The sequence below is a fragment of the Nicotiana tabacum genome, chromosome 20 (genome assembly GCF_000715075.1).
Source record: "Nicotiana tabacum cultivar K326 chromosome 20, ASM71507v2, whole genome shotgun sequence".
Classification (NCBI taxonomy): Eukaryota; Viridiplantae; Streptophyta; class Magnoliopsida; order Solanales; family Solanaceae; genus Nicotiana; species Nicotiana tabacum.
The window spans coordinates 11,758,561-11,772,408 of record NC_134099.1 but is presented as its reverse complement, the minus strand read 5'-3'; the positions used below and the strand labels follow the sequence as shown (position 1 = coordinate 11,772,408).

General features: G+C 31.4%; 1 protein-coding gene across 1 annotated transcript; it reads left to right on the top strand.

Annotated features, from left to right (window-relative positions):
* Positions 1 to 12,669: 12,669 nt before the first annotated feature.
* Positions 12,670 to 13,523, top strand: LOC107784831 (uncharacterized). The gene is made up of 3 exons (XM_016606015.2): positions 12,670 to 12,790; positions 12,948 to 13,073; positions 13,275 to 13,523. Exons 1-3 carry the CDS (start codon positions 12,733 to 12,735, stop codon positions 13,412 to 13,414), a joined length of 324 nt encoding a protein of 107 aa, XP_016461501.2. The 5' UTR covers positions 12,670 to 12,732; the 3' UTR covers positions 13,415 to 13,523.
* Positions 13,524 to 13,848: the final 325 nt, after the last annotated feature.

The window sequence follows — 13,848 nt, the reverse complement described above, 5'->3', positions numbered from 1 at the left end:
CTTAAAATTTACACTTTCTCAATAAATATAGATAATCATTAGATATTAACTAAATGAAAAAATTAACCATTTCTTCTATTTTTCTTTTTTGATACCATTTTTGTCGATGTTATTGGATCCTAATAATAGTCAGGAAGCAAAATAATAACTCATGTTTATGGCAAAACAATCAAATGTTGTGACAATGAATGACTCTTTGGATAAGACTTAATTCTTTTACTATTACTTGAACTCTTATTTGGTGTGTTGATATCTCTTAAAAAATATTTCTTTCTTAAAATTTCAGTTTCTAAAACATTATTTTTCAATAATAATTATTTTTATAATAATGTAATTGAAAATATTATTCTTAATTCAAAACTCATTTTAGTTGACTATCTAAAAATATAAAAAATTCTTTAGCTAGTGAATTCTTCGTACCCCATTTTGATATTTGATATTAACCATGTTAAATATCTGAGTTATTTGAATTATATGTAAATAACCTTAATATTTAAACCTTCTAAATAATTATAGATAATCATCAAATATTAATTAAGAAACACTACATGAAAGAAGACTAACATTTTCTCAATTCTAGTAGTGATAATTTTATTTTTGCACTATTCTCATGTGTCATTGGAACCTAAAAAATAGTCACAAAGTGAAACAATAACTCATATTTATGGCAAAGCACAAAGGTTGACACGATATAAACGATTATTTGATCACGACGTGACTCTTATACTACGACTTGAACTCTTATTTGGTATGATTTTATCTTTCAAAAAATATTTCTATTTTGAAATTTCAATTTCTAAAACTTTATATATGCTATAATAATGATTATCTTTATAATGATGCAAGTGAAGATATTATCCTTAATTTAAAATTCACTTTAATCGGCTATCTAAAAATTTAAATGATTCTTTGGCCGGATTTATTTCAGTATGACTCCACTTTAAGTTTATCAATATCTCTAGCCCCAGAATTTGAATTTTTAATATCCTATATATACAAAAAGTTTGTTCTATGAATCATTAAATGTTAAATTAATTAATTATTATTATAAAATATTGCATATATTGTCTTAAAATTGTCAAGTAGTTTATTTTTCGACACCATACTTGGCTTAACGTCAATGCAAACTACTCAAATTGCATTCCAATTCAAATTTGAATATCATACCAGTTTATTAATAATAGTGTTTTTTTTAAAAATGACACATAATATAAATTTAAAAAAAATATTGATATCATTATCTTATAATCTGTGTATTTGAGTTGAAAAAAATATATTTGAAATCGATGAGATTAACTTTCAAAATTTATATACTCAACAAAGATGAAACATATGAAGAAATTTGTTGTCATCTTTTATTTCTCGTTTTTTTAGATAATTCTAATATTTTTTCAATATATATTTTCTTTTATCTTATTTTTCATGTCATTATTTCTTTTGTTACAAAATTAATTTATTTCACTATAAGAGGATGAGTTTTAACAAAAAATGTCTACATATGAACTTTAATTATATTTTTAGTCTTTAGTTGAAATTATTTCATATTTTTCTTTTGGCTTTATCTAATCAGCCTAAATAGGTGCTCACCCGACCACTTAAATTAAAAAATGAATGATGTGTAATTTATATATAATCCATATATAATATGTGAATAATTGTGTATTGTTGGTATATCATCTATTTATATTAGCTATAAAAAGTAAACAATAAATATGACCGGATATTATTTAAATATTCCATAAGATTTCGATTTTTTGAGTTTATCCCTTATATAACTTCTATTATAATAATTTTAAAACTCTCTAATAATGTTCAAAAATATCTTATATTTTTATTATCTTTGAATTAAAAAAAGTAAAGAGTTTTTTCGAAAAAATATTTCACGTCATACCAATTTTTTCTTTATATATACTCTTTGTTACACTTAAAAGTCGCTATAAAAACTATCAATTAGAAACCAATTTATCTCTTGTTGAGTTTGAAAAAAACCTTTCACATTATCTAATGATTCAAAACTAATATTCTTCAACGAAAAAAATATTATACCGTTGCAATATTGGCTTGACTACAGCTAAATGAAGGGGTTTCAGCTTATACCTTTCAATTCCTTGAATGTGCTAAATTGAAATTAATGATAGCAAGTGTATAACCAAAGTTTTGTTATTTGTTTGATGTCCATTTATGCAAACTGACCCTTCAAACAAATATTTTTCAAGAAGAAAAAAGAAACAACTTTTTTTTTAAATATTGACTAATTTTGTGATATTTCTTTCTCCAGCATGTATGTTTACTTTATTATATATGTAAACAAACTTTTATTTGGTTTTGTAAACTCTTTTTTATTATTTAGATAAACATAGACGTGGCCTATATATTACATTTATTTTAAAAGAATTTTGTTTTATTCAAATCTAGCTATAGTGTTTCAAAGAACTATACATATAGGAGTTTAAATGTGAAAGAGTTTTATAATTATATAGAGTAGTTTTTTTTCTAGAGGCGAAGTAGTATTTAAATAATTAGAAAAAATAACAAAAGTTCCTAACACGATTGCATATGAACATTAACCGAATTAAGTATGATAACATGATAAAAAAAAGATAAATTTTATTTTTAATTTAAATTCGAATTTTAGAACTTTATCTATAAATTCAAAATTATCTTTTAATTCAAATTTCGTATATATATATATATATATATATATATATATGTTAGTAAAAAACTTTAGAAGTTAGGTTTAACACTATTTTCTTAATGAATATCATTAGGAAGAAGACTACTGCTAAAAACAGTAGGAAAGAGGAATATGAATTGCCCCAACAATTAGACCTGCTTAATAAGTGGGCTATACCATTAGTCAAGCCTAAGGTAATATACCAGTTATGTACCTTTGAAAGGATAGGTTTAAAACAAGTAGTTAAAACTACTGAAGAAACTATCACTGTAGATAGTGACCATGCTACGTTCAGATTATTAACTGAAAGTGATTTATCCCCTTATAGGGATTCACATAGATTTATATATAGGCTTAATACAAGTCGCCTTTAAGCCACTTACTTTAAGAGGCTTACCTGAAAGCTGTATAGCTGCTCTCAGAGATAGCAGAAACCAGAACTAGAAAAAGTCTCTTATAGGGACTATGCAAACTAATTTGGCCTATGCCCTATTTATTTTAATACTTATCCCAATTTGCAGATTTCTCTTAATGATGATAATTCTTTAAATGCTTTAATACTTAGCATTAAACTACATGGTTATGATTATTTACCTGGTACAGAGGTCATATGTATCTGTTATAGGATTTATTTCAAGCCTTTATATACTTTCAATCCTATGTGTAAAATTATAGATTTCAAAAATGAAATCATTCTTATAGAAACCAACTTTGGTAAATCCAAAGTAACCACCAGAAGACCTATCAAATGTGATGAAATTGATTTCCCTAGGGAATGGGTCATAGAGGAAGCAATTGCCCCTCGAAACACTGGTAATGCTAATCTTAATAACCTGTTCGCCCAGAATACTCACATACATATTAGTATAGTTGTTCTGAGTGAGCATGGTGTTCAAAAAATTTTGGCTGCTCAGTTAAACCCGTTTATGCAGAGTGGCTGTTGAAGGGTTGGGATGAGTACCGTGGTTTAAGGTTTACCTAGAGGATAGTAGCTAGCTAGGACTGAAGTTCTTGTAATTTATTTCCTGAACCTTATTCGAAAGCGATCCCGTACCCCCTTGGAGTTTACTGTTTCATCCCGATAAGGTTATGGGTTAAGAACTGTATAGACCAGGCAGTTACTATTTCGACAGTAAATCTTGGTTAGGCCAACCTAACTGGTGGTGCTCAGTTAAACCCGTTTAGGCAGAGTGGCCGTTGAAGAATTGGGAGGAGCACCGTGGTTTAAGGTTTACCTAGAGGATAGTAGCTAGCCAGGACTGAAGTTCTTGTAATTTATTTCCTGAACCTTATTCGGAAAGGGGGTACGGGATCGGTTCTGAATAAGGTTCAGGAAATAAATTACAAGAACTTCAGCCCTGGCTAGCTACTATTCTCTAGGTAAACCTTAAACCACAGTGCTCCTCCCAACCCTTCAACGGCCACTCTGCCTAAACGGGTTTAACTGAGAACCACCTGTTAGGTTAGCCTAACCAATGTTTACTGTCGAAATAGTAACTGCCTGGTCTATATAATTCTTAACCCATAACCTTATCGGGGTGAAATAGTAAACTCCTAGCTACAAAAACATGCTTAGTAAATAACCTTCGAATACTAAGTCTAACACTTACCTGTTTAGCCTATCATTTAGACTAACAGTACTGCATATATTAAGGGGGGGGGGAAGAATAGTACCCGAGACTGTGTGATTTTGTGGCCAAACGACCTTTTGATTTTTCTTTCAAAACTCAAAATATTACATAGGGTGGTTTTTTTTTACAATAGTAGTAGAGAGAGAAATTAGAAAGAGGTCAGAGCGTTGGCTAATGTCTGCCTCCTCATAAACTGAAATGATCCTTATATAATGGATCAACTAACAATCAAACAAAACTAAAACAGCAAGATGACCGACAAAATAATTACAAGTATGGCCGACAAGATAAAGAGAAATCCTACATAATTAAAACCGGACAAATTACTTTATAAAAGTAAATTCCCTTCAATAGTGGAGGGGTCCGTTACTTTATTAAAGTTGTCTTTATTACCCCAATAATTTATTTTATAGGGCCTTCATGTCTTCATGCCTTATCTTTTCCTTTATCGTTTTTTCTTGCAGAAGATTCTTCTGTTACTTCCTTCAATTTTGCAAGGAAGTCTTCTATTTATTCCATATTAACTTTTGTGTCAGAAGTGCCTTGTGCTTCTCCTGCTACAGAGCCTTCTTCATCTGAAGTGTTGCTTAGGGAGGCCATAGATATATCATCTGCAATCCTTGCCTCAAAATTTCTAGCAAGATCTTTCTTTATTTCCTCGAAATATGAAGCGGGGATTTCTTTCTTGGATATAGCCCCCTTTTTCATTTGGAGCTTTCTGGTAACTTGTTGGAAGGGACTTATTTCACCTTCATCGATACTGGGTTTTTCTTGGTTGACATAGATTTCAATTTTGTCTTTGATTTGTTGGATCAATTCTTCACCGAATAATTTTTGTTGTTGATTTGTTTGAATCAATTTGGTCCAGAACTTGTTATAAACAATTCTTTGAAGGCAAGAAATTCCTTCACTAGTATAACCAGTTTCAACATCCCATTTCATTATCGAGGAAATAGAGAATTCTATAAAAAGAAATACATGGCAGCTATACCATCGTAAAAGATATTATCTTTTCGTAAGAAAATAATCTTGGGAGATATGTCTACCCATTGAGTATATACACTCTTAAATAAAGGAAGAAGTATTTCTAATGATGGACCATATAATTTCCACCATTTGAAGAACCAATTAGGAATCTGTTGACTGTTCATATTAGAGAAGAGTTTAATGAACCATGAGTGTCTCCTATTAGGATTCTCATAGAGAAAAGTTTTATTAAAACTTTCCACATAGTCCCAATAATTAAATTTAACTGAGAGCTTTTGGTCAGGATGCATGTATTCTCGATCCTTAAGGGTACTAATACCCCATTCATCCGAAGGTATTACCTTCTTAATAATAATTTTCGAAAAACTATAAATTTTCTTGGTGTTTGCAGGATAAAAGTGCTGAATTTCAACGGATCCCGTTGTTGAGAGTATAATCTCATAGTGCATCCTGTATTTACAAGCAGGAGTAGCGTATGACGCTGTATCAAAATACCTGGCCATTAATTGCCAACGGTTATCCTTCCATTTAAGGTCGGATTGTTCCAAAAGAATTATTAACTCTTTTGTATCCTTTCGGTTATAAACCTCAAGGTTCTCACTACTATCCTCTGATATGACTGAGGAGTAGGTTGGTACATTAGATGATATACCTTCATCTTTTCTGTATTGTATAAAATCCATGAAATCCTTGTATATAGGGTGATCGGTATTACCTCTTGCTATATTAGCGGCTATTAGCCTTTGATTTCCAATTTGGGCGAGAATATTATTCCCTCTACTATCGGTAGATGCCCTTCCTCTTCCTCGACCCTGAGGAGGTCTGTATATAGGCCTCATAATCTGTAAAGCCAAAGATAAAACTATTAGTTCAAATATTCTAGTGAGAAAATCAGGAAGGGTATTATGAGACCCTTTTTTATATATTATTTCAAAATCAAAAGGGGCTAATAATGCTTGCCACCTTGCAAACATTTGCTTGGAAACATCATGTTTGAAATCTTTATCAAAGATAAACTTTGCAGCTTGACAATCAGTTTTAATCAAAAATTTCTGATTGTATAAATCAGTTTGGAATTTCATAACACATTTAACAATAGCAAGAATTTCTTTAGCTACGGTTGCATAATTCTTCTGGGATTCATTCCATTTTCCTGAATAAAATTGAACAAGGTATTCTTGTTTATCTATTGGAGAACATTGTTTCAATATTCCACCATAACCAATATCAGAGGCATCGGTTTCCACAACCTTTGCCCAAGTGGGATTTGCGAGAGTCAAACAGGGAAGGTTATTAATCTTTTGTTTTATTCTCTTGACTGATTCAGTATGACTGTCAGTCCAAGCCTTTGGGTTTTTCTTCAATCTATCATAAAGAAGAGCAGTATTCTTAGCAGGATTCTATATAAAAGGAGAAATATAATTCAAGCTTCCTAGAAATTGTTGAAGTTGGGTCATATCAGTAATAATATCAGGGAATTTAGAGGCAAATTCAATACTTCTATTAATGGGAATAATTCTACCCTTTTCAATATTATGACCCAAAAATCTAACAGTGTTTTGGAAAATTATCATTTTTGGTTTGGATATGACTAAACCATTTTGAATAATAATTTTTTTAAACAAATCTAGATGTTTAAAATGATACTCAATATTTTTTGAAAATACTAAGATATCATCAATGTAAACAATTATGAAATCCGTATAAGGAAGGAAAATATCATTCATAATTTTTTGAAATTCAGAAGGTGCACTTTTCAATCCAAAGGGCATCACATTCCATTTACACTGACCCATTGGAACATTGAAAGCAGTTTTATACCTATCCGATTCAAATATCTGAATTTGCCAATAACCTGATTTTAAAAATTTTGAGAATATGATGGCATCATGAAGTCTGTCCAATAAATCCTTTTTATTAGGGATAGGGTATCTGATCCATTTTAGTACCTTATTAAGGGGCTTGTAGTTAATAACTAATCTAGAAACTCTTCGTTCCTGTTCAGCATGCTTATTAATATAAAAAGCAGTACAAGATCATTTGGACTTCGAGAGTCTAATCAAACTCTTCTGCTGCAAGAAATCAATTTTTTTTGCATAACTCTAAATAATCAGAGTTCATCTGACAAGGTCGAGCCTGAGTTGGGATATTATCCTCAGAAAAAGAAAAGTTATTTTTAATAAAATTAATTTTTTCTACTAATTTAGGTTTTTTTAAATCCTGTTCAATAGTAATGTAACAAATCTCATTTTTCAAAAATTCAATTTGATTGACTTTTAAAGAAATTTTATCAGAAATAATTTCATTTAGAAATCTTTGGATTGGTTGAGTTATAAACTCAAAAGTAATATTACTACTATTATAAATGCCAGTAAAATTTTTTGTATCCCAATGTAAAAAAGGCATCAATTTGTGAAAAATTGGGACACCTAGTATTACATCAGGGTCAATATCTTTTACCAAAACAAAACTTTCTGGTATACAAATATTTTATTAGCAAATAAAAGCTTTAGGTAATTTATATGAAATACCCATTGGACCACCGCTAACATTCTTTAAATGGTGAGTAGTTTTATGAAAATATCTGGAGGGTATTACTCCTTCTTTTACACAACTCAAGTCTGCTCCACTATCAAATAAAGCAACAAACTCTTTTTTGAAATTGTAATCGATCAAAAGTGTTATTTTTATTAAAAACTTTTGAGAGGTAAAATATTGAATTTTTTGCAAAAATTCATCTTCAGAAAAATCCATGGTTGCTAGTTAAGTATTGGTAGTAGCTTCTTCTGAAGAATTTGCTACAACATTTGTTTCAGTAATCTTGATACTGAGGTTTTTGTCAGAATTCTCTAATTTGAGAACTCTTTCATTTAAGGCTACATTTGAAGCCTTTAATTCCGATATTTTTTTCTTGAGATGATTTATCTCAGTACTTAAATCTTGGGCAGTAGCCATCTTTTCAGGTTAAGACTTATTTTTCACCATCTTTCTAATTTCAGACATAGTGTAAGGTCCTTTTTGATATGAAATTTCAATTTCTTCCACCTCTGTCCCTATCTCAGAACTCGTAGGAAGTTTATCAATAATTTGGGATCTCAATTTAGGGTCCTTAATAACCCTTAATAATTCCCACATGTTGTCATTGGTCAAGACGCTGATATTCAAGTCTGTGAACTGGGAATAAATATTATAGAGATCATTATCAGTGTTACAACACTGTTTTGAGCATTGTCCTCTATCAGAGAATTCGTGATCATTATTAGAAGATGAAATATAATTCTTTTTCTGAAGGACTCGTAAATCTTCACTTGTAGATGAATGATCTTCATCTGTGTCAGATATTTCTGGTGAAGAGTTCAAAAGAATCTTATATAACGATTCTTTGATACTATCATCTAAATCAAGGTCTTTGATTTTGTCTTTGACCTTGCAATCTTTTGTATAATGGCCTATACGTCCATATTTATAGTAGGCCTGAGGGTTTTTTGATTTGATATAACCCTTTTTGGCTTTATGAAAAGCCTTTCTTTTCTGGGTTCGTTCATAACATTTCAAACGTTTTTTAGGCGAACCATTTTTCTTCTTGAAATCCTTTTTCTTATGGGATTTCTTTCTATTAGAAAGTATGTCAATGGCGAATTGTTCACAGAATTCGTCTAATTGATGTCTCTCAGTGAGACGATGTTTCTTAATTTACTGGTTTAGCTTAATCTCATTGCACAGAGCTAAACCTTCCTGAGTGCAAACACTAAAGAGTTTACCATATGAGTAAGTATCATAATTGATACTCATTCCTGTGCCTCTAAGGACCTTTCGAATCCTTTCAGCAAATAAGGGAGGGAGTCCATCTATGAATTTAGACTTCCAATGAGTACTATTACTCTCTGGTAATTCCATCACTCTCGATAAGAAAATATATTTATACCATCTAAAAGATGTGAGAGTTTTACACCTCAGATTCTGGAGCATCATTCTAATGGTATTACTATTATCAAACCATCTACCAGAAAAATGCTCGATGATATTCATGACTAAAGAATAGACTGAATTTTGGACAGTCTTATCTTCTTCAGCCTTGGTCGCACTTATTATTTGAAAGCGTTGGTCATGAGTGAGATAATTATCCCACCAGCCTTTTAGCTGACCAGTAAATCCGGCAATAATCATTTCTGCAATTGCCCTATCTGTATTTTTATTTACTTTACAGATAGTACTATACATAAGCATTCTATGTACTGTTGTATAGATTTATCTTTTAACAGGACCATCTATATTCCACTCATAGATATCTGACCCACTATAACCTTGGTGGTAGTGGTCATTGTCCTGTTCTTCTATTAGAACATCTTGAGGGGTTGGTCTAGGATAATAGAACATCTTTTAGTATGGTTTACGAGCATATTTTTTAGAGATTTTATTAATCTCATCGTCTACCTTCAGGTTGCAAGTAGACGCATGTTCTAAACTTAGAGGATTAGCTCTAAATTCACCTAGCTTCCTAACAAGAAGTTCTTCGATATTATCAAGGCTTATGTCATCCAGACTCTTTAATTTAAGGTTTCTTACCTGAGGAGGTGGTTGGATACTTGTGGTAGCGATTTGCTCTTTACCTTTAGTATTCTTCTGTTGAATTTTTTGGACTTCAGCTATCAGCTTGTCCAATTTCTCATGAATCTTAATAACATGTTCGCCCAGAATACTCACATACATATTAGTATAGTTGTTCTGAGTGAGCATGGTGTTCAAATTTTTGGTTGTTATCGCAACAACATCATTTTCAAATATTTTTGAAAAAGCCGTACAATAAATAACTTTATCTTTTTTCCCTATGTCAAAAGATTGTTGGGGTGAAAAAATAGAATTAACAATATTTTCATTTGTGAGCGTATAATCTCTTTCTAACACATAAATATAGTTATAAACATGCTTAGATATAAACCAAGGAACAAAAGCAATAATCTTTTTTATTTCTTGCTAATATCCTTATAAAAATCATGTCTAAAAAATTGTATCAATTCACTAGTCATGTTTTCATGAAACCATTTTCTGAAAACAGCCCATCTGGGTTTTAGAAATTCTTCTAAAATTATTTTTCTTGCTGGTGAACACGGACTAAAATCTATTTAGTTTTCAACCATTATTAACACCATTTGGAAAGTTCATTTCGGATGCAGTAGGTTCAAGATCTGTATTAATCTTGACGATATTATCACTACTGATGCTGATGTCATTAATTCTATTACTTTCTCTAATTTGAGATGTGGATGCTCTAGATGAAAAATCTACCACATAATCAACTGGAGAAATATATGAAGAATTTGATCTAGTTAATCTAGATGATAAACTGATATTATCAGTTTTTATGGGTTCATTGAACCTGATTTTAACAGTGCCATCTGAGGTTTGTTCTATTTTTATAACCTCAGTATTACAAGTGTTTCGAGGGGCAACTGCTTCCTCTATGACCCATTCCTTAGGGAAATCAATTTCATCCCATTTGATAGGCCTTCTGGTGGTTACTTTGGATTTATCAAAGTTGGTTTCTATAAGAATTTTTTCATTTTTGAAATCCATAATTTTACACATAGGATTCAAAGTACATATAGGCTTAATACAAGTCGCCTTTAAGCTACTTACTTTAAGAGGCTTACCTGAAAGCTTTATAGTAGCTCTCAGAGATGGCAGAAATTAGAATTGGAAAAAGTCTCTTATAGGGACTGTGCAAACCAGTTTGGCCTATGGCCCTCTTTATTTTAATGCTTATCCCAATTTGCAATTTTCTCTTAATAATGAGAATTCTTTAAATGCTTTAATACTTAGCGTTAAACTAAATCGTCAAATATAGAATAAAGTTACCATATACTATTGACATTTTTTAGCTTGCCACTTGGCTTAATCATAATGTCAATCATATATGGTAACTTGCTTGCTTTAATATATATATATGTATGTATATATGTATTTGTATTTAACTAAGGCAGAATAACCTAAATGGCACCTATACTTGTGACACTTTGTCATGCCGGTCCTCCTACTTTACTTTTTTTCATCCAGACACTTTAACTTGTTCAAAATTAATATTTTAAACCCCTCTGACCGTTGACCAAGCACGTGTGACAAAATAATGGTTGAGCTGGACAAAGTGGGTGTAATTCACGCAGATAAGGAGCATGAATATGAATATTTTGAACCAGAAATAATTAAAATAAAAAGAAAAAAATCATTAAACTAAGAATAAAAAATAAATAAGAAAAAAAAGAAGAAAAAGGGATATTCTGTTCCTCCCTCTTCGTTCCCCCCTTCCTCCTGTGAGATTCTTCTTCTTCCCCGCTCCCGTCCCTCCCCCCCTCCCCCCACACACACCACCCCCCTTTTCGTCTCTCCCCCTGTACGCTAACAATAGGCTTGCTAATTGAATTAGCTTTCCGGGAGAGTTTCTCCACAAGTTCCTGCTGCCTTCTTGCATATCAAGCTCCCCATTGGCTTTGAAATCCACGTCAATGGAAAACTTAAGAGAAAGGTCTTCAACCTCTCTTAGTGATTCACTCATAGGTTCTTCAAGAGTTGGCTTCATGACCTCAAGACGATTGGTAGGGTGGCGATTTCTGTAGTGTTGAACATAGGAGAGGTAATTTCGGTAGTACTTTAGCCATGAGAAACGGTGGATATTCTTTGGGCCATTTTTACGACACTCCAGCCATATGTTTTTGTCAGCAACAAGCTTTAGAAAATCCCTTACTACAAGTGGCCATTGCTGCTATCAAATACTAATTTTGTTCTATTTTCATTTAATTTTGACATTTTCTAGGAAGAAGAAATATGTGAATTTATTTTAGGGGAGAGAGATGAGATGGAGACATTGATTTTCTTTTTCTTTAAGAAAATAATATATAATAAATACTTTTAGTAGATAAAATATAAAAAATGACGTGAAATATGATGTGTCATCAACGTCAAGCAAGTGAGAGACACACACGGTCAGAGGAGTTTAAAATATTAATTTTGAACAAGTTAAAGTGTCTGGATGAAAAAAAGTAAAATAGGAGGACCGTCATGATAAAGTGGTACAAGTACAGGTGCCATTTAGGCCATTCTGCCTTTAACTAAAATAGTTAAATATAGAATAAAGTTACCATATACTATTAATATTTATTAGCTTGCCACTTGGCTTAATCATAATGTCAATCATATATGGTAACTTGCTTGCTTTAATATATATATATATATATATATATATATATATATATATATATATATATATCAGTTGCGTACTAGACATTCTTCTTTGACTAACCCACCATCGATGAAACTATTTCTTTGATACGCTAACCAAAGTTCAAGATTTGAAATTAAAAACAATTCCTAATTTGGAATGGCGTTAAATTATATAATGTGGTGATCAGAAGTACTCTAAACTAAAAGCACATTCTTCTATACAAGATGGCAAAGACTTTGATGACTCTATTTTTGGTAGTCGCCTTCTTTATCATATCACAAGGTCAGTCTCAATCTTTTTCAATCACTCAATCTCACACACACATAGTTGTTTTAGCATGAGAAGCACCTTTTAGTTGTCACATATCCTTGATTTATGTACCTAGATCCTCCAAAAATTTATATATATGCTATACGCTAACGAGTTTTGTGATCTTTAGATGTGGTGACAGCACAATGTCAGTGTAAAGGAGATTGTAATATTACATGTGAATCTGGTCTTCCAACTTGTGTTGATGGGTTTTGTGTATGTTTAGCTCTCGAGACATATTCCACCATTCATAAAGGTCTCTCTTTCCTTCCCTCGTGCTCACCCTATCTCTTTGTCTCTTAAATCTTTCTCATATTCAGTCACTTATGGACATAATACAGTTATAACATTAGCATAGTTGGATGAATCCGCCAGCTTTTAATTTGGTTATTTATGTAACTATGTCGTCCAAAAAACTATGTCTATACTAGATGCTAACGAGTTTTGTAACTTTCAGATGTGGTGAAAGCAGGAGAGTGTGATTGTCAAAAAAAAGCAGATTGTCGTCAGCCATGTGAATCTGGGCTTCCAACATGTGTTGATGGGTTTTGTGTTTGTTTAGCTCTCAAAACGGATTCCACCAATCATAAAGGTTAAGGTGGCGGTTTTGGTGGCAAGTATTAACCTTGCCAGAGTTCTCGTAGTTATTAAAAATAAAGAATGCCTCATTGGCGGATGAGGTTTATATTTAATTTGATGATATTTACTTAGAAAAAATAATGATAATGAAATTGCATTACTTGGTTGGATCAAGACCAGAAAATCTTATTTATCTTCCATTTTAGATCTTATGTATGTTTTTCTTTTTTTTTTATGTATGCTGTTACTATATTCTTTTGGAGGAGCCAACGTTCAGGGTGGGGAAAATGGAGATTATGTAATTTGTACCTCTAGAACGCAAGGTTGCAACTTTAACATTGAATTATCAAGTAAGTTAAAACGGTATAATTGAATTTATGATGTGGCTTGTAGACAAGCGAATCAATTTGATCCCAAAATAATAAATAAATTAAATAAAATGTAAGACTTAA